General features: G+C 53.8%; 2 protein-coding genes across 18 annotated transcripts in view; one reads left to right on the forward strand and one right to left on the reverse strand.

The window, feature by feature from the left end:
• Positions 1 to 18,279, forward strand: part of RPS6KL1 (ribosomal protein S6 kinase like 1) — a 19,278-nt gene continuing 999 nt past the window's right edge. For 2 of the 17 annotated variants that reach the window (XR_001849777.3, XR_001849778.3), the window contains exons 1-12: positions 1 to 146; positions 1,464 to 1,744; positions 3,058 to 3,182; positions 4,053 to 4,145; positions 9,032 to 9,079; positions 9,472 to 9,604; positions 10,376 to 10,984; positions 11,388 to 11,477; positions 11,632 to 11,714; positions 13,002 to 13,121; positions 13,411 to 13,517; positions 15,604 to 15,692. Coding sequence is in view for 14 of the 17 variants with exons in the window: in XM_017639926.3 (XP_017495415.3) it covers positions 1,480 to 1,744; positions 3,058 to 3,182; positions 4,053 to 4,145; positions 9,032 to 9,079; positions 9,472 to 9,604; positions 10,376 to 10,984; positions 11,388 to 11,477; positions 11,632 to 11,714; positions 13,002 to 13,121; positions 13,411 to 13,517; positions 14,575 to 14,815 (1,914 nt within the window). In the remaining 3 variants the exon portion in view is untranslated. Of the gene's footprint in view, positions 147 to 1,463; positions 1,745 to 3,057; positions 3,183 to 4,052; positions 4,146 to 9,031; positions 9,080 to 9,471; positions 9,605 to 10,375; positions 10,985 to 11,387; positions 11,478 to 11,631; positions 11,715 to 12,500; positions 12,969 to 13,001; positions 13,122 to 13,410; positions 15,693 to 18,279 lie in introns of those variants that run through there. The other 15 variants (XM_017639934.3, XM_017639935.3, XR_001849779.3 and 12 more) reach the window with 14 other exon arrangements.
• DLST (dihydrolipoamide S-succinyltransferase) overlaps positions 16,150 to 18,279 on the reverse strand; it is an 18,936-nt gene continuing 16,806 nt past the window's right edge. Inside the window, exon 15 of the mRNA XM_017639940.3 lies at positions 16,150 to 17,717. Within this exon, the coding sequence (XP_017495429.2) occupies positions 17,583 to 17,717 (135 nt within the window). The 3' untranslated portion in view covers positions 16,150 to 17,582. The remainder of the gene's footprint in view (positions 17,718 to 18,279) is intronic.

Below are 18,279 nucleotides of genomic sequence, written 5' to 3' on the forward strand. Positions count from 1 at the left end.
AGCCAATAGCCGGGCTGCACACGGCCATACCCCTGCATCTTGCTGAGGGTGCAAGGCCCCAGCTCCGCGGTGCACCGGCGCCCGCGGGGATGAAGGGGAGGTGGCGGCACGGGTAGGTCTGGACGCGGACCGAGTTCTTGGCTCAGGTAGGTATGGTGTTTGTTCGGCTCCTCCTCCATGCTCCTCTGGCCAGGGCAGGATCCCTCTCCTTTCACTCCCCCAGCGCGCCTTCCTCCGCGGGGCGGTGCACTTTTCTTGCCGCGGTCTCACGGGCCTGACGCGCCGCTCTCTGGGTCCTGAAGCCGGGGCCTATCGAGCCGCGCAGGCTGGTCGTCCTTGGCGCTGCAACACAGGCCTTCAGAGCTGCAGGTCCCTGGAGGCTAGGCGGAGCACGGAGGGTGCGGCTTCCCTCCCTCCCTTTCTCCACCGCTGCCGCCGCCAGGCCAGGGGGCGCTCCCCACTGTCCTGGAGCTAGGGGTTTCCCTCCCCGTCCCACTACCCACCCTATTCTCTCTTCGGTCTCTCCACAGAGGCAAAATGGCCCAGGGTTGAGAGTTCGGGCCCTGCCCCTCTTCCCAATGGGTCCTGAGAGCAAAGGTGCCGGAGGGACGGACGCAGCTCTGCTGGCTTCTCTCTGAGCCCTATCCCTTCTCGCAGCCAGTGCTCTTATCCCTTTGACCACTTGTGTCATACACTTCTCAGGGAGGGGCTCTTGTCTGGCCCTCGGAGGCCTCCTGGCCTTCTCAGAGGACAGAGCCATCCCCTTCCCAGAGCTGGGCCGAAGAAGCCGTCCCTTCCTTGAACTCCGTCTGGAATCTACCAGTCATTTCATTTGCTCACAGACTTTAAGACCTGGCCTTGTGCCCAGCTTTCTGCTGGGCTTTGTGGGGGGCCTTAGTCCCTAACCAAAGAGACCTCAGCACCAAGGGAAGTGAAATAAAGCAGTAGCAATCCATCCTGTTTCAAGAGGTGCCATTGAGCTGAACCCTGAAGGATAAATGAGATTCCCATAGGAGGAGCAGGGAGAGGAACAGGCAGAATGGAGGGACAGTGTGAGGATTGGCCTTTGAGCCTAGGGCCCTTGCCTGGGCCCCAGAGTGCTTGGCCTCCACAGAATTACTGTAGTAGACCCCAGTTTACTCTGTGGAGGTCCTGCGAAGGCTGCTCTGTATTACAAATATCCTCGGCTCTCTCCAGTGCTCACACATAGTAGGTACTCAGGAAGTACTTGTTGAACTGGATTTGAATTGAAAGGAAGCACCCCAAGCATATTGTTATTCTGTTACTACCCCCATCACGGAAAGAGCTGGCTCTGGAAGGGACAGTACCACTTTAGCTAGGATCCCTAGAGCCTTTAGAAGTGAGCATTCGTCTCCAGTGTTCGGTGGAGGAAACCAGGGTGTAGATGGGGTGCTGTTCCCAGCTGGGTCCTCCCTAATGCATCTGTTTTTTCCGGGTTGCAGCCACAGGGCAGCAGCCATGAGCCTGGTAGCCTGTGAGTGTCCACCTGGCCCTGGACTCGAGCCTGAGCCTTGCTCACGAGCACGGTCCCAGGCCCGCGTGTACCTGGAGCAGATTCGCAACCGGGTGGCTCCAGGGGCACCTGACATGACCAAGCACGACTACCTGGTGGATGCAGCCACGCAGATACACCTGGCTCTGGAACGCGATGTCAGTGAGGACTACGAGGCAGCCTTCAACCACTACCAGAACGGTGTGGACGTTTTGCTGCGAGGCATGCACGGTAAGGGCTGGACGGGGCAGGGCCACGGGCCTCTAGGGACTGGCCGGCTCAAAGCTTGTCCTACCTTCTATCCATGTGTGTTGGGTAAACAGGGCTCTATGCTGGCCCTGCAGGGCTTCTGTGAAGGACAGTAATAACTGTTAGCATTCATTAAAGTTCCTATGCACCAGACACTGGTCTAAGGGATTTACCTATATTAACTCATTTGAGACTCATAGTAATAGAAATTACTATATATATTGTTGCATGTAGTTCCAAGTATATGGGAATTATTTTTATTCCTATTTTCCAGATAAGGAAACTGAGGCACAGGACAGTTAAATAGCTTGCATAAGGTTCCACAGTGGCAAAGCTGGGGTTTGAATAGTTTTGGCTCCAGAGGCTGTACGCTTGACCCACTGTGCTTGCCTGCCCCCTCCCCACTCTGCCCACCACCCACTACTCCTCAGAGCTGGGCTGGGTTCCTGCCTTCTAGGGGCTTGCTTGTTGTAGTGGGGAAAGACTGATGAGTTGATGATGGACAATTAAGCCCCAGGTGAGAAGAGCAACAAGGAGGAAGTGAAGGGAGGGAAGGGGAAACTGAGGCCAGGCTCAGTGGCACAGGGTATTTTCTAGAAGTCAGAACTCTAATCTGAGCACTGAAGGATGGTAAGTGCATTGTCCAGCTGAAGGGCTGGGTGGTGCTCCAGAGAGAAACAGCTGAGGCCCAGAGGTGAGAGGGGTGGCCCTTGCAGGGCAAAGTGAGACATTTCCCAGCCGTTGGGGAGGCTGTTCCTGAGGCCAGTTTGAGACCCCTGAGGGTGGGGGTTGGGCCTTGACTCACCGGCTTTCTATCCCTTCTGCGGATGAGGTCCTCAACACCTGGGCTACGAGCCTATCCGGTGAATTCCTTCATCCTCCAACCCTGGTCCCCATTTTGGCCTTCTTCACGCTGGGCAGCAGAGATGGAAGAATGCACGCTCTCTGGGAGCTTCTGCCTCATCCTCCAAAAATGGACGTGGAAATCCCCGCTCTGTCCCTTCCAGGGTCTGATGGCAGCCAGTGAGGTGGTGGGTGCCAACAGTAAAGCTGCAGGCTGAGGGGGGACCATGGTTCCCAGCCTCTCCTCCACCTTCCTTCTTCCACCCTGAGGGGACCTTCTTCCAACCTGGTCCCCCATCTGGAGGGGGGCTCCAAAACAGGTTTGGGGGCAGGATCTTCTGGGCAGCCTCAGACCTGAGCACTCTTCTGCAGAGGGCAGAGGCAGGCAGTGGGAGCTGGAACCCCAGCCCTCCAAGGCCGGGGTGGGCCCTGGTGACCCTTTCTTCCCATAGTCGACCCCAACAAGGAGCGGTGTGAGGCAGTAAAGCTGAAAATTGCCAAGTATCTGCAGCGGGCAGAGGAGATCTTCAATTGCCACCTGCAAAGGACGCCGGGCAGTGGAGGCAGCCCTGCTGTGGTGAGGAGTCACCTCCCCACAGGTCCGCGGGTTGGCACCTTACAGCCTGGACCTCCGGCAGAACGGGGGTGGTGGGGCCAGATCTGTCTGCCTTCTGGCTTCTCTCTCCCTCACCCGCCATAGTTCATTTATTTTCACACACTTAGTGCATCCTCTCTGGTCCAGTACCACACCCTCCCTACACAGAGTTCATGCACATCTCCCCACCCTTCCACACGGTTTGTACCCATGCTCATGTGTGTACACAGGCAATCTCTCAGATCTGTTTGCATTTGAATGGGTTGCAGTGTGTACTTGGAGCAGACGTGAATACCCACTCATGTACACATTTGCACATGAATGTGTGCAGACACGAATGTGCACAATACTGTCCCCATACAGCTTTTCCTAACCCAGTGGACACTCAGAAAGGGCTGAAAATGCACACAGACTTCTGCCCACAGACATGCACAGACACACACGGCCCCCTCCGGGGCTCACGGCGTCTTAGAAAGTTGCTTTTCCCCAAAGCAGCTCACTGGGCTGCATGCCTTGGTCTTCCAGGCATGTTCCCTGTTCCCAGATTATTTCCCCACCCCTAGATCATCTGTCTACTGTGGATGGGGCTTTTGAGAGGGGGTTTCTGAAGCCCCAAGAATTCCTGGGCCTTGTTGGAAGTCGGGGGGGTGGTGCTGAGGGAGGACAGCATGGCTCCCAGGATCAGTGTGGGCTCTGCCAGCCAGGGCCAGCTTCTCCACCCATCGTGTCCCTGGGAGGTAGGGGCCGCTGTACCACAGTCCTGCTGGCTGTGGCCTGCCTGCTGCTGGGTGACAAGGCAGTGGCTGGGGGGCTGGGCCCTGAGCCTGCACGGCCTGTCTTCTACCTCCACAGGGTTTCAGCAGCCTGAGGCTCCGGCCCATCCGGACACTGAGCTCTGCCCTGGAGCAGCTGAGGGGCTGCAGAGTGGTTGGGGTCATTGGGAAGGTGAGTGAGCAAATGCCCATGATGTGCGGGGAAATGACGTATACGATTGGAAGTGGTGGGTGGGGGGAGAGAGCAGCTGCTGCTTCTCCCCCAGAGGGGGCTGGAGATAGGGCAGAGGGTCCAAGGGGAGGGCACAGCTGTGTCCAGTTGGTTCCCCATCCCAGCACAGACCAGTCAGTCCTGGAAAGGAAAACAAACAAAAGAGGCAGACAACCCCCCTCCACTGCCCTCCAGCTCAGATAGAAAACCACGCCCTCCAAGATTGAAGACAAAGGCCACAGGAGACGCTGTGCCACAGCACTGTGCTGGGCACCGTGTCGTGCACACTGCCCTGCTCATACCCACTGCCAGCTTCCCACAGGCCCCACCCTGCTCTCCCTGTATCCCCGAGCTGGGGCCCAGAGTCTCCCCACCAAGCCCAGAGAGAAGTTCCTGTGGGGGGCATGCTCATCTGCAGAAACCTGTCCTGCAGACGGTCCCCGCTGGCCGCAGCGTCATCCAGGACTTGGGCAACTGTACCTTTCTCTCCCCCACCCCACCTCATCTCAGCCCCATCTGGGGCCCTTTCCCTTAATTCAGGGCAGACAGGAACCCCTACTTGGGACACCCATGAAAGGGAGGGAGTCAGAAGGATGAATGGCTGGGTCAGATGAGGTTTGAGCCAATATTTGATTGTTCCCCGTCCCATTCCAGGGGTGGCTGATTTGTTGCTAAAGGTGTTCTTTCTCAAATTGGCTGTTTATCAGAGTCACCTGGGGAGCTTCCTAAAAATACAGATGCCGGGCTCCACCCCAGATCTGTAGAGTCAGAGCTTCTTGGTCTGAGCCAGGAATCTGTACTTAAAACACTCATGGGGGGACTTTGATGGGGCTGGGAGCCCAGAGAGGGAAGGAGGCCAGGGTGGGCTTCCCTGCTCACCAGAGGGTGAAGGGCTGTCCAGGCATTGCACCATGTGGCCCTCGTAGCCCTTCGCCCCTTCGGGGTAGGTCTCCTCATCTGCAGCTGTAAGTGGGTAAGAATCTCCCCCCACCAGCCCCAGAGGGGTATGTGTGTGGGAAATAAAATGAAATAATTTTTGGGAAAGGCTTGGCACACACTAAAATTTGATACATGTTTGATGGCTCTAATGCCAGTGACAGGAGTGCGCTGGAGGTGTGCAGGCGTCCGGCCCCCCAGCTTTGCTCAGCTGCTTCTCCCAGGCCCCTGGCACAGGCCCCCTCTGTTAGCCGAGGCCCAGCCCGCTTCCAGCAGTCTTCCCTCCCCCTGCACTAGCCGGTACAGTGTCAGCCGAGCACAGCCACTCCCACAGACCGCCGGGGGAGGTGACTGCCACCACCATTTCCCTGCGTGAGATCCCACTGAACCACAGGTGTTGTGGATAGAGGGGTTCTGGGTCACACAAATTTGGGAAACTGTATTGTTACATTACTTTGTTTTTTAAATGATAGTTTCCAGAGCTGTTAGTATGCAAATGTTCACCTAGAGTTTCCAAGACAGAATTCCCTGAATTTGTTTAACCCCAGGACATGCATATGCAAAGCATTTTCAGAATCTGCTATTCTGAGGCCAGTGCTTATGGAAAACACAAGTTAAATAAAGCCAAACCCAATCACTCTCTTCTGAGATTGCCGTGCTTTCCTTCTTCCCTCTTTCCTTGAGCACTCAATTTACCTGCCCGCCCCCCCCACACCTCCTGATATCCTCCTTCCTTTGCCTGTGTCATTTCCAAATTGGGGAACACCAATTTCCCCAAATTAGGAGAGGTGTTGGGGCCTCTGGGCCCAGGTCCCTGCAGCCAGGCCTGGCTGTGCTGTCTGTTCCATTCCACAACTCTGCCCAGGCAGATCTGGACAGGAGGGCGAAGCGGGCCAGCAGCAGCCTGCAGAACCAGGGAGGAGCCAGGGACTCGCTCAGGAAACCTTGAGCATCCCAAAGGATGCCTGGTTGCTAGGGTTTACCTGGCTGGGGGCAGTACTGGCATCTTAAGAGATACTGGCATCAGTAGGGGTTGGCTGGGGACAGTGAGGTGAATGGGTCAGGAACCAGGTAGGCAGCTGGCCAGAATACCCAGGGGCCTGCTCTTAGGGAGCATGGAAGGCCTGGGAGATACCACTACATATTTGCTGAGCCTTGTCCAGGGGCCAGGCTCTGAGTCAGGGATGGGGAAGAAAAAGCCATCCAAGTCACTTACTGTTTTTTGGCTTGAACACAGGAGTGGTTTGTTTGTTTGTTTTTTTAGTTATCAACATTTAACAATTGTCAGGTTTCTATATGACTTCATGTGGAAGCCTGCTTTCCTGCTTCTCCTGAAAAATGCGAAGGTCTGGACCTGTTGGCTTACAGCTCCGTGGAGCGGCAAGGAGTGGAGGAGGGGCCTTTAATGGGGCACCAGCCTTCCAGTTTGCCCCTGTCCCTGCCCTGTGCATGGGCCTCACATGCCCAGCCCCTGTGGGCCTTGGAGTTTGAGAACCTGGCAATTCCTCCTGAGATTTTGATACTTTGGAGTTTTTTAAAGAAAGGGCTAATGTGTTTCACCAAAGCTATGACTGTCCCCAGATTCCAGAACTCAGTGGGTTTCTTTTTTTAAAAAAAAAGGTTTTCCTGTTTTAAAAGATTGAAGGCAGGTACCCTGAACTGGCTACCATCTGCCCACCAGCAATATGCACTTGACATTAGACATGTTCTTGTTTGCCAGGCTGTTGCATTAATCCCCCTCAGCCACCCTGGGGAAAAAAGCTTTACACTGTGCAGTCTGATAAAGTAGTTGTGAGCCACGAAAGACAATTTAAATTAAAATCAAGTATTGTGTTTCTCAGTTGCACCAGCCATATTTCAAGGGCTCAATAAGCCCCATATGGCTGATGGCTTCCCTATTGGACAGCGCAAATATATAATATTTCCTTTATGGCAGAAAGCTCTGTTGGGCAGAACTGTATTTCAGTAATTGTCTTAACAGAGAATGAAACTGAGGTTCACAGAACTCAAGTGACTAGCTAAGGCTCTGTCCCCCATAGCACTGAGCAAAAAATAAGAGGATATATTGTTTCCTTGGTTTAATGGGAAAATGCTCCCTTTTGAGAAAGATATATTCTTTTTTTTCTCCAGCATCCTACCTAATTCCAAGATAATTACTGTTACTGTTTTGGTCTTTTTCTAGATAGGCAGGTTTTATATATAAATGTTTGAACACACTTGTTTTAATGTACCGATTAATTTTATTTCTGGCTTCCCCAAACTTCTCTGCTGGTGTTTTGACTCCACTTGCCCAGGATGAGGTGGTAGGGAACCCCATTTGGCAAGAGACAGAGGGGAATTATCTGTGGTGTCAGTACTTGTGGGAAACTCTGTTCTCCTAAATGACCCCAGAGTTTCCTTCCTTTCTTTTTCAAACAGTGCACAAATTTGGCCGTGTTTGTGGGGCCAGGCTGGGTTCGGTCCCTGGCTGTTGAGGGAGAGACCTCTAGTGGCCAGAAGGGACACCTCACTCCTGCTGCAGGGAGGGCCCCTGTGCTCATCTAGTCCACTGCCTTCATTTCACTGAAGATGAACCTGGGGAGACGGCACGTGGTTTTGCCAAGGTCACCTGGTGGTGCCATGTGTTGCAGGGCTCTGGGAACAGCGTGCCTGGATTAAAATCCTGGCTCTACCACTTTTTATCAGTGGGATAGGCAACATAACTTCTCTGAACCTCAGTTTCTTCATCGATGGATCACTAATAACACTCACCTGGTAGGGCTGTGGCAATAAAATTAAATAATCTATATAAAGTGCTTAGCACAGAGGGAGCACTGGACAGCCAAAGGGAAGTTTCTCTGCAATAGTATTAGTAATAATCACTACACATCCTGAGGCCAGCACAGGCTGCTGCTGTGCTTGAGTGACCTGCTTTAATAGGATCTTCCTCTGACCTGCACGAGGTACTGCTGTGACCCCATTTTGTAGTCAAGAACAAGGTTCAGAGAGGCAGTGTCACTTGGTAACAAACCAGTGTGCTGGTCTTGCCCCCACATGCCCCTTATCTGGGCCAAGTCTTCCGCCTTCCTGCCCTGACATGTGCAGCATGCCCTCTCCTGTGGCTGGGGTCCACACTGTTTGGACAACTCCAAACAGGCGGGCCAATCTAATGAAGCCACAGGAGTGGGCTGCCCTCCAAAGACAGCCTCCAGAAAGAAAGCCTATTTAAAAGAAGAGACAGGGGGCAGGTGGGAAGAGACCTGAAGGAACATGCTAAGCCCTTATGCTTCCAGGTACGGCTGGGCCTGTGGGTGACCTGGGGCCACACTGCAGAGCCTCAGCTGGCTCATCTGTAAAATAAGAGATCAGAGTAAGAGTGTATATCAATAATACCTTAATAAAAAATTTTAAAAAAAAGAGATCAGAGGAGGTAACTGGCTCTGAGGTCCCTTCTAGTGGTGATGCCCATAGACCCTACAGGATGGACCACTCCCCATGCCTGTGCGAGGCTCCTACTATATTCCTATACTGTGTGCAGAGCTCTTGGAATACAGGGCTGGACAGTGTGGGCCCTGCCCTCAGAGATCACAGTGCAGTGGGGAGAAGGGAAGTCAGCCATGGTGTGACAGGGCTTCTCTTAGGATCCCACAGAGCACTGGAGACAGATTAGAGGACCCAGCCTGGCCTGAGGGTTGGGAGGGCTTCCTAGAAGAGGTGGCACCTGAGCTAAGACCTAACAAGGGTGATGAGCAGGACAGGATCCATGTCAGCTTGTGGTGGGAATGTGGGGTGGGGTGGGACGTATCTGCACCACCAAAGTCTGCCCATCCTGTGCTGTCCCTGGAGTGATTCTGCCTCTGTGGAGGAACCTGGGGGCTGTGGAACCCCAGAACTAGCATGTGCCTTGACTGGGGCCTTTTGGACCTTGGCAGGTGCAGCTGGTCCAGGACCCAGCAACTGGAAGGACCTTCGTGGTGAAGGCAGGTGCCGCCCAGCCCCTGCCCTTCTACATATCCTGGGACTTTCTCAGAGCTGCTGGAAACCTCTGTCCTCTGGGAACCCTCCTATCCAGACCTATATCTGAAGCCCATGCTCCCTCCAAATCCAGAAGCTGCTTTCTTTGCCCCGGGCATGTCTGCCTCTGAGATAGACGCATGTATACTGTCTCCTTCTTGGCCCAGAGGTGGAGGACCTGGATTCCATGGTAGAAATAGGGGTGAGGGCCAGGTCAGGAATGGGTGGGGGTGCGGGGGAGGCAGTTGCTCCTCAGGGTGACTCCCATCCCTCATCTGGTTGCCCCAGAAGCCGGGACCAGCATGTGCTCGAGCAGAGCAGCCTCTGCCCATCCCCAGCTGCCCTGTCTCATCCCCAGAGCCTGTCTAGGTGCCATGCAGCGAGCCGGGAGCGGCAGACCATCATCCCACGTGGTGTCCCCTACATGACCAAGCTGCTGCGCTACTTTATGAGTGAGGACTCCATCTTCCTGCACCTGGAGCACGTGCAAGGTGAGGGCCCTCCTTGGGCCTTGGGGATGCTCTTCTCTTCCATGGCCTTCACACGCCAAACCCAGGGCCAGGGTGCCTTGCATCTGTGCAGCACAGAGAACCTAGCCCTCCTGGAGGCTGAATGGCAGTGCTGGGCTGCTGTTGGCCTCTGTGTGGGGCCAAGGGGGCAGGGGGTGTCCTGGGGAGGATGTGCACAGGCTGGGTGGACAGACGGGCATGTATGCAGTTGTCCCTTTTGTCACCATTTCTCCAGCCATGACTTCTCATTTGTCTTGTCTGTGCCCGTCCTTTGGAGTGGCACGTGAGATGGTGGTGACTGACGCTGTAAGGACAGGACTGGGATAGCTACTGATCACCTATTATAGCGATGAATTTTTTAATGAGATGTAGGGTCATGATGTAAAGTCATTGCACGTCCGTGCCTGGCCTTCTTTTATTTTACTTACTCAAATTTCACTACACTATCCTCCCTTAAAAACAAAAACTTGGAATATACTGAACACTCGTGAACTCACCCCCCAGGTCATGACCAATAACCTACAACTACTTTGGGGTTAAGCACCTATTTTTGTGCTAGGTTATGGGTCTTCTTTGGGTGAATCAAGAGGAGGGGAAAGGGCATTCTAGGCTCAGGGAGGGAGCAGGGGTGAGGACCTGAAGCAGAGGGTCCATGCCCAGGATGCAGACCAGGTTGGAGTGGGGATAGGGACCTGGCGCCCATGCCTTTTTCTCCCCTGTCCCCATGCTTGCTGCTCCTTCTCTGGGGCCCAGGAGGCACTCTCTGGTCCCACCTGCTCTCCCAGGCGCACCCTCCACAATCTGGGCCCAGGTCTGGCTCCAGCCTGGAGAGGATGAAGGCTCCGCTCAACGCATCTGTCAGCTTCCGGCCCCCAGCGCTGCTCCCCCGGGGCCATACCCGCCTGCAGGACAGAATCCCCCTAAAGCCCCCCTGGATTTCTCAGAGCCTTCCCCCTAACAGGGGGGCCCCACACATCAGTCCCCAGAGAGAAGCTGGAGGTGAACCCCCAGCCAGGACCCATACTTCCTACCCCTCAGAACTTCCAAAGGCCCCAAGTGGCCCCCAGCACCTCCAAGCCAGGCAGGGACCTGGCCAGAGATTGGACATGGGTCCCTCCTGGGGGCTCCCTTGGGTTCAAGAGGGAGCTGCCTGGGTGCTGGGGGGCTATGGCCATGGCAGAGGTCAGAGCCACCCCTCGATGGATGGCGGGAACCTGGGTCTCAGCGGGGGTGCCTGGAATGTGCAGGAAGAGCAGGTGAAGCAGTGGGCAGCAGAGACGCTGGTGGCCCTAGAGGCGCTGCACGAGCAGGGGGTGCTGTGCCGGGATCTCAACCCCAGGAACCTGCTCCTGGACCAGGCAGGTAGGTGCCCCAGGCCTGGGGAGAAAGGAGTGGGCCACCTGCACACTGTCCTACCCACAGGCCTCAAGACAGAACCAGAGTTCCCCAAATGAAGGGCCTGCTTCTTCCCATGCCACCACCAGGCCTTTGCATCCAGGAGTTTGCTGAATCTAGTTGGCCAAGGTTGAGCTTGGGAAGGAAGCCCCTTTCCCCACAAGAGTCCAGGGCAACAGCTCCTATGAATACCTGGTTGTGTCTGGGCCTCAGGGGCCATACCCTAGGGAAGCTCTGCCCCACACTACCACTGGCTCCTATCCTGTTTGTTGGGGGGGCCCTGAAGTTGGCTTCCCCATGCCAGCTGCTCAGTGATGATTCACTGTAATTTTTGTCCTCTTACTCCTTTCTATACACATCGGACGAAAAGGTCACATCCGGCTCACATATTTTGGCCAGTGGTCAGAGGTGGAGCCCCAGTGCTGCAGAGAGGCTTTGGACAACCTCTATAGCGCCCCAGGCAAGAAGGGGGAAGGTCCCAGGATCCTAAATCTCCAGGGTGCCCTTGGGTGGGTTGAGGATGACAGGGGGAAAGTGCCAAGTCTGGGTGAGATAAGTAGAACTGAGACCTGCCCCCTTGGGTATGGCCATGACCTGTATGTTCTTGTTCCCAGAGGTGGGTGGGATTTCTGAGCTGACGGAAGCCTGTGACTGGTGGAGCTTTGGGTCTCTGCTGTATGAATTGCTGACTGGAATGGTGAGTGGCTGGGCAGGGTGTTGGAGCCCTTGTGGGTGTCCATAGGTGCAGGAAGGGGGCTTAGTCCACCCATGCCCTGGCTATTGAGCTCTGCCAGCCTAGATGCCCCCACAGGCCATGGGAGACACAGGAAGCCACTCCCACCCAGGCCATGGACACACTTAGCACCCCCACCACATTAGTGAGACTGTCAACTTCCATGACTAGGAGTTGAGTTGGAGTGGTCAGGGAAGGTTTCTCAAAGAAAATGCCTGCATGGAGGGAGTATGGAATTTGACACAGTCCTTCTCTGGGAAGCCATTGAATCATCATGCCCCCAGCTTCCTCCCCACTGCTGCCCCCCCCCACCCTTCTGATCTGTAACCCTGAGACTTAGGCTGCAGAATAGGAGAGAGGGCCTCCTTCACCCAGGCTAGCAGCTGCCCTGTCCAGCCTGGGTCAGCCAAGAGCTCAAAGCACCCCCTGTAAACGCCCCTGCTCAGGACAGTGGCCTCTGCCCTCCATCCTCCCTGACGAGCTCAGCACTGCACCTGGGGCTGCCTAGGTCAGGCAACCAGGGAGTAGGCCAAACTGCATTTGAGCAGGAAATGACAGGAGTGGGTGCAGTGTGACCTGAAGTCCAGATCTGACTAGTCCCTCCTGGCTCCCTCCTGTTCTTGTCCAGAAGCCAGGGCCTCTGAAAACCCTGGCTGCAGACACCCACCCCAGAGCAGCTGTCTCCTCTCAGTCGCCCCAACCCCCTGCAGCCCAGGGTTCCTGGCCCTTCCTCTTGGTTGCTTCTTGCAGCTCTTCCTGACCACCTGACAGACCTCTCTGCTCTCCAAAGCTGCACCCTTCTGGAGCAGAGGTCCTGCCTTCTTCCCCTGCCACAGCCCTGCTTGGCTCTGCCAGCAGCATACCATAGTTGGCTGGCAAACGAATAGCCTGTGGAGATCTTTTTCCTATAAAGAGACATGTTCCTGATAGAATGCCTGCCCTGACTGCAATCCAAGATCGATTCTTCTAGCAAGCTTAGAGCCAAAAGATATGTGGGTTCAAACCCTGAACTCAGCACAAGTCTCTTTACCTCTCTGAGTCTGCTTCTTGTCTTTAAAATGGGAATATTCATACTTAGTTGTGGAAATTACAGATAATGGATGGCAGGCATCTTCCCCAGCCTAGTACATAGTAGAATCAAAGCAGAAGGCAACGATCCAATCGTCATCATATCCATGGGATGACACAGGGAAAAAGTAAAATCCTGGCTGCCCCTGGAGTGTCCAGACTTCCCTGGGGTTGCCTCGTCAGAGGCCCCTCCCTTTGTCTTCCCAGGCACTGTCCCAGAGCCACCCTTCGGGAATCCAGGCCCACACCCAGCTTCAGCTGCCCGAGTGGCTCAGTCGCCCAGCGGCCTCCCTGCTGACTGAGGTGAGGTACAGCTGGCCTCAAGAGGGAAGCTTCTTGGCCTAAGGGTGGGTGCTGAGAGGGCAGAACCCTGTGTGTACTGCTGACTAGATGTCCGATGTGGGTGCAGGAGGGTCATAGGGACAAGGAATTCCTATATGCTGGTGGCCGAACAATAACAGTGTTCCCCAGGTTCTGTTGGCCATGCTGGCAGCCCCAGGGCCCTGATGACTGGGAGTCCCCAGAGGTCCCCCCAGGCCTCAGCAAAGAGGCTGGGAAGGCCTCTTGGCGCTTACTGGGTCTTCCTCCTCAGCTGCTGCAGTTTGATCCCACCCGGCGCCTGGGTGCTGGAGGAGATGGTATCAACAAGCTCAAGTCCCACCCCTTTTTCAGTACCACCCAGTGGAGCAAACTGGTGGGGTAAGGGCCGGTGGAGTAGGCAACAGAAGCAGCTGGACTGGTCTGGATCTCCCCTCTTCCTGCCTGCCACCCAGAGCTGGCCCTTCTACTCAGTGACCCTCAGGCAAAGAATGCAGGGCAGCAGCCTTTCCTGGTCAGCCCCCTCCCTTGTGCCTCAGAAGTAACTGCCACTGCCCAGGAAGGGCCTAGGGAATGCCCAGCCAGCTCTTGGAGAAACCCACTGTGGTCACTGCTGAGGGGGAGGGTTGGGAAGGGAGATCTCCCCCTGCTCAGTGGCTTGGAGCCCTCCACCCATCACTCAACAGGTATCTGTTGTGCACACCCTGTACCTTGAATGCAGATCTATGTGTTAAAGGGTGCCTCTGCCTCCTTAGCACTGGACTACTGACCATCTGCTTAGCTGACCAGGTTTTGTGACTCATTATCTGTCCCACTTGGGACATCTCTGGAGTCTCTTCTCACGATACCAGTCCACTGGCTCAATGGACCCAAACCAGGGCTCTCTGGCTGGTCATCACAGCCATGCTAAGTGGGCCTCTTCTACCAGGCTACACCTGCTGGGGTGAGCAGGCCAGGGAAGCAGGAAAGACATCTGTAGTGGGCATTGGGTGAAATAGGGGACAGGGTGATCCACTCCCCCCACCTTTACCATGCCCCCTATCTTGTGATTTTAGACTTTGGAGCAAGAGGGAGGGGAACACAGTAAGGATAAGGAATGGGGAGAGGGGGGAATGCACAGCTTGCCGCTTAAAGCAGTTTTGAAAACAGAGTAAGATCTTTTGCGCACGTAGTCCACGGGTGTGGACTGCAGGGAGCCTGCCTGATGGGTCTGAGAAACCACGAATCAGCCTTCAGGCTGAAGCTGTTAAGATAAGTTGTACCCATTAGGGTTCCCTTCTCAGGCATTTTCCATTTACCATTTTGTATTTTAGTCTTAGGCTCCACTCAATTCATAGTGCACTGTGACCCCATCCCCTTTTAAAATGAGAAATCACAAGACACACAGAATGAGTGCCGAAGTTTTTAGCTAGAAGCAAGATATTTCTGGTTTCTTTAGAGCCTGGGGTAGTTACCCCCAAAGACGATCCCTTCCCCAAGTTTGGAGGCTCACCTATTCCACTCAGGACTCACACTGTCACTGGGGTGGGGCACCTAAGACAGAAACTTCCAGCGGATCTCTGGCCCCAACTCCTTCCAGTGTGTCCCTGACACCACCAGGTGGCGCCTCGGACACTGTTCTCCAGTCTGTGAAGGCCTCACTTGGGGCATGCACCTGGGCTGTGGGGAGGCCAGGATGACTCGGTCAGCAAGGACATGGGAACGCACACAGCCTATGTGGCTTTCCCTGGGGCTTGCCCATAGAACCCCCCACCTCCCAATAAAGCCTGCTGTTGCCTATGGTGTCCTTGCTTCATTAGTACAGTGAGAACAGCCCTGCTGGAACCAGGAAATTGGGAGGCTCTCAGAGAAGCTCCAGGATAGCCAAGAATGAGCTTGGACTCTGCTAGCAAGTAGGAAGCAGGGCTGGTAATACATGGCATATCAGCCTCTGCCCTGCAGAGCAGCTTTGCACCTGCAGGGAAATGCTGGCACGTAGTGCCTACTGGGATCTGTGGGAAATAAAATAGGGATGAGAAGTGTTGGGAGAGGGTGACAGGCTTGGGCGGGAAATACTGGTTTAATACAGTGACCCCATGAGATGGATGGTGGTGCCTGTTCAGAGATTAATGATAGAACCTGGTCAAAGCCTGGCGGAGCCAGTTCAGAAGTCTGTGTTCCTTTTGCTACACTAAGTCAGGCTGGATCACTTCCAACCACTGCTGCACAAAGCATAAGTTGCTTCTGTAACTTCTGGGCCTCATCCATATAGCGAACACTGAACACCTCAGGTTCTGAGGTGGCTAGGCTTTGAGTTTTGAATACTGTGGTCCTTATAGGGCTTATAGTCTACCACCTTCAAATAAAATAGGGCTAATCACACCTCCTTTGTAGGTTTATTAGAAGAATTAAAGCTTCTAGCACCATGCCCCAGACCTAGTAATTCTAAAATTCTTCCTTTCACTGAATGCTTTTTTTTCCTATGTAGAGACAGAACCACACAGTTACTGTGACAGTCCTTCATACAGAGATTGTATCACTGCAAGCAAGAGATTGTACTACCTGCAGGCAGCCCAGGTTAGCTCCCAACCCTGTATACTCACCCTCCAGGTCACTGCTCCCAGGAAACGGACTTTCACATGTTCTTACTGCCCTTGAGCATCTTGATACATGTGACAAATCTAAAATTCAAAATTATCTGTCACCTGTCCTCCCAATACATCCCAGAAATAACGCAAACCCCCACAAAAATGCAAATACCTATTGATGTCCGAAGGGGCTTCACAAAGGTGGGAACCAATTTCTATTCAAGAGTACAGCTTGCCAGGCTTGAGGGGCTCACTGACAAGCAGCAGGGCCACTGTCCTGACAGCCAATCAGGGTTCCACCTTCTCACAGTAGTACAGGGTTAACTTCAAAAGTCTGGAATCTCACAGGGTAACCAACAGGACATTATGTGGCTTTCAATGCCAATGCCAACCACAGGCTAGAGAATGGTACAACCTCAGTAACCAAAGGGGCTCAGAAGCAGGAACCATTTGAGAACATTTGCCCTTTAATTTGCATTTAAAATCAGTTTCTTTAAATATTTTTAAGTTCTGAATAGTGAAGACTTAGATGCTGCAGGCACTCAGTATTGGCTCCCATCCCTGCCCCCCACCCTACCCATAAGGCCTTGACTCTTCGCTCAGGATACAATTGGGCATTGCACATTAAAATGGCTCCAGGTGTCAAGGGTCAGCAGCCTCAGGTCTGGATGTGGTTGGATACAAAGTGATGAAGCCTGGTAACTTTCACAACATATGTGCATTGAACCAAGTTCCAAGGAATTCCAATGATTGTGCCCAGACCCAGTGGGCAGTACCTCAGAGGTGACAGTGACCATTTCCCCAATATGTCCTAGCATCTTGGGGCTGGTTTCCACCCCAGTTCATCCTCCCCCAGACCTGTGTTCTGCAGAGGAGGTAAGGCCCCACTCCCTAAGGGCCACAATACAGGAAGGAACAGAACTGCCTCTTTAGCCCACACGCATATACCAGTGGAATTTAAAAGCTCGAGTCAATCTGAGGCAGTCCACAGGAAGCCTCCCTCACCGCAGTCTCCACCAGGCTCCAGCCCATGGTTATGACCATGCTCTCTAGTCTACTGCCGTGATGCCAGAATCTGCTCTAAGAGAACAATATGCTGGAATGGTTCCTAGAAGCCTGAAAAAGTTGGCAGAACCACAGCTGGGAGTGTGCCAAAATGGGTCTTCCCAGAGTGAGGCTATGACAGAGCGTGAGGGCAAGCCTGGGTTCTGCCCCGTCCTGTTCAAGACGTAGGACCTAAGGGAATCTGCCCTCTCCCCAACGCTGCCCACCCCTTCTATCCCAATCTCTGGCCTGTGCTTCCTGGAAGAGGTAGAAGAGGCATCTTGAAGTCACTGACAGCTGAGAATGAGGGTGCCATTTAATAAGCAAAGCAGCACCTAGTGGCCTATGGTCAATCCCTCCACACAGGTGGGACTTGGTGAGAATGTGCCCAGTGGCTGCTCTGAGCTTAGGAGGCACAGCACCCTCCTAGATGTCTCTGGAGAATAGGCTTCCAAAAGATATAAGCATAATCACATGGTCCTCGGTGGTTCCCTATGGTACACCGGCACGGGAGAAGCTTAATCATCTCTGTGGAGGGCTAATAGGAGAAAGGCAGGAATATTAATGTGCGTCCCTTAAGGATCTCTCTCTCTCTCTCAAGTCTAAGGATATAATAGCTCTGGGTGTAAGAGAACAGTACAGAGAGGGAGAGAGCCCGGCAGGAACACCAAGAAAAGACCTGCGACTGCTGGTTACATCGTGCCCTGGCTTCCTTCCTTGAGGCCAACAGCATGTGCCTGTCGGTCACCAGGCTAACCCGGGACCCATGAGGGGACAGGGAGAGGACTGGTTTTCAGTTCCTGCATGGTGGATGTGTAGGGCGTGTGGCTTCCTTCTAAAGGTCCAGTAGGAGGACTCTGGGATCCTCTACCGCTGCCTTGATTTTGCGGAGAAAAGTCACAGCCTCTCTGCCATCGATCAGTCGGTGATCATACGTCAGTGCCACAAACATCATGGGCCGCACTTCCACCTGCAGAGAGAAGTGGTGGACAGGTGTTTGCAGCAGGTTAGAGAAATCCCTGCTGAAAGGGGCAGATGAGAAAGCACAGCCCAGAGGAAAGTTCCCAGCTCCAGAGCCATCCTTAATAATGCTGCTTCTGGATAAATATTTTCAATGGCCAAGCCTTAACTTTACGGCAAAGCTCCCAGACTCAGAAACAAAGCTTAACCAAGAAAATAGGAGTCTCCTCAACTGCTTTTTTAAAACATACTCTGCCCTTTTATTCATCTGTTGTCAAAAGGGAAAGTTCCCCCTTCACTTCTGGCTGCCAGCAAGTTTCTTCTTTAGTGTTGCGATTTTTTTTTTAAGTTTTTTTAAAATCCTGGGGTCCACCGATTCTCTGAATTTGTATGAAAATTTGGGCATGTGAGCCTTTACAGGGAACAAGATCTATGATTTTTGTATTAACAAAGGAGTTAGTGACCCCAGAAAGGTTCCAAACACAGCAGTCCCAGAAAATGTTTTCCTACCAACATATCTTCCAGGACCAACTCATGGAGACCCTCTGACTTCATTCCCTAAACTCCCAGAG

This window comes from Manis javanica, chromosome 8 (assembly GCF_040802235.1).
Source record: "Manis javanica isolate MJ-LG chromosome 8, MJ_LKY, whole genome shotgun sequence".
NCBI classification, from domain to species: Eukaryota; Metazoa; Chordata; class Mammalia; order Pholidota; family Manidae; genus Manis; species Manis javanica.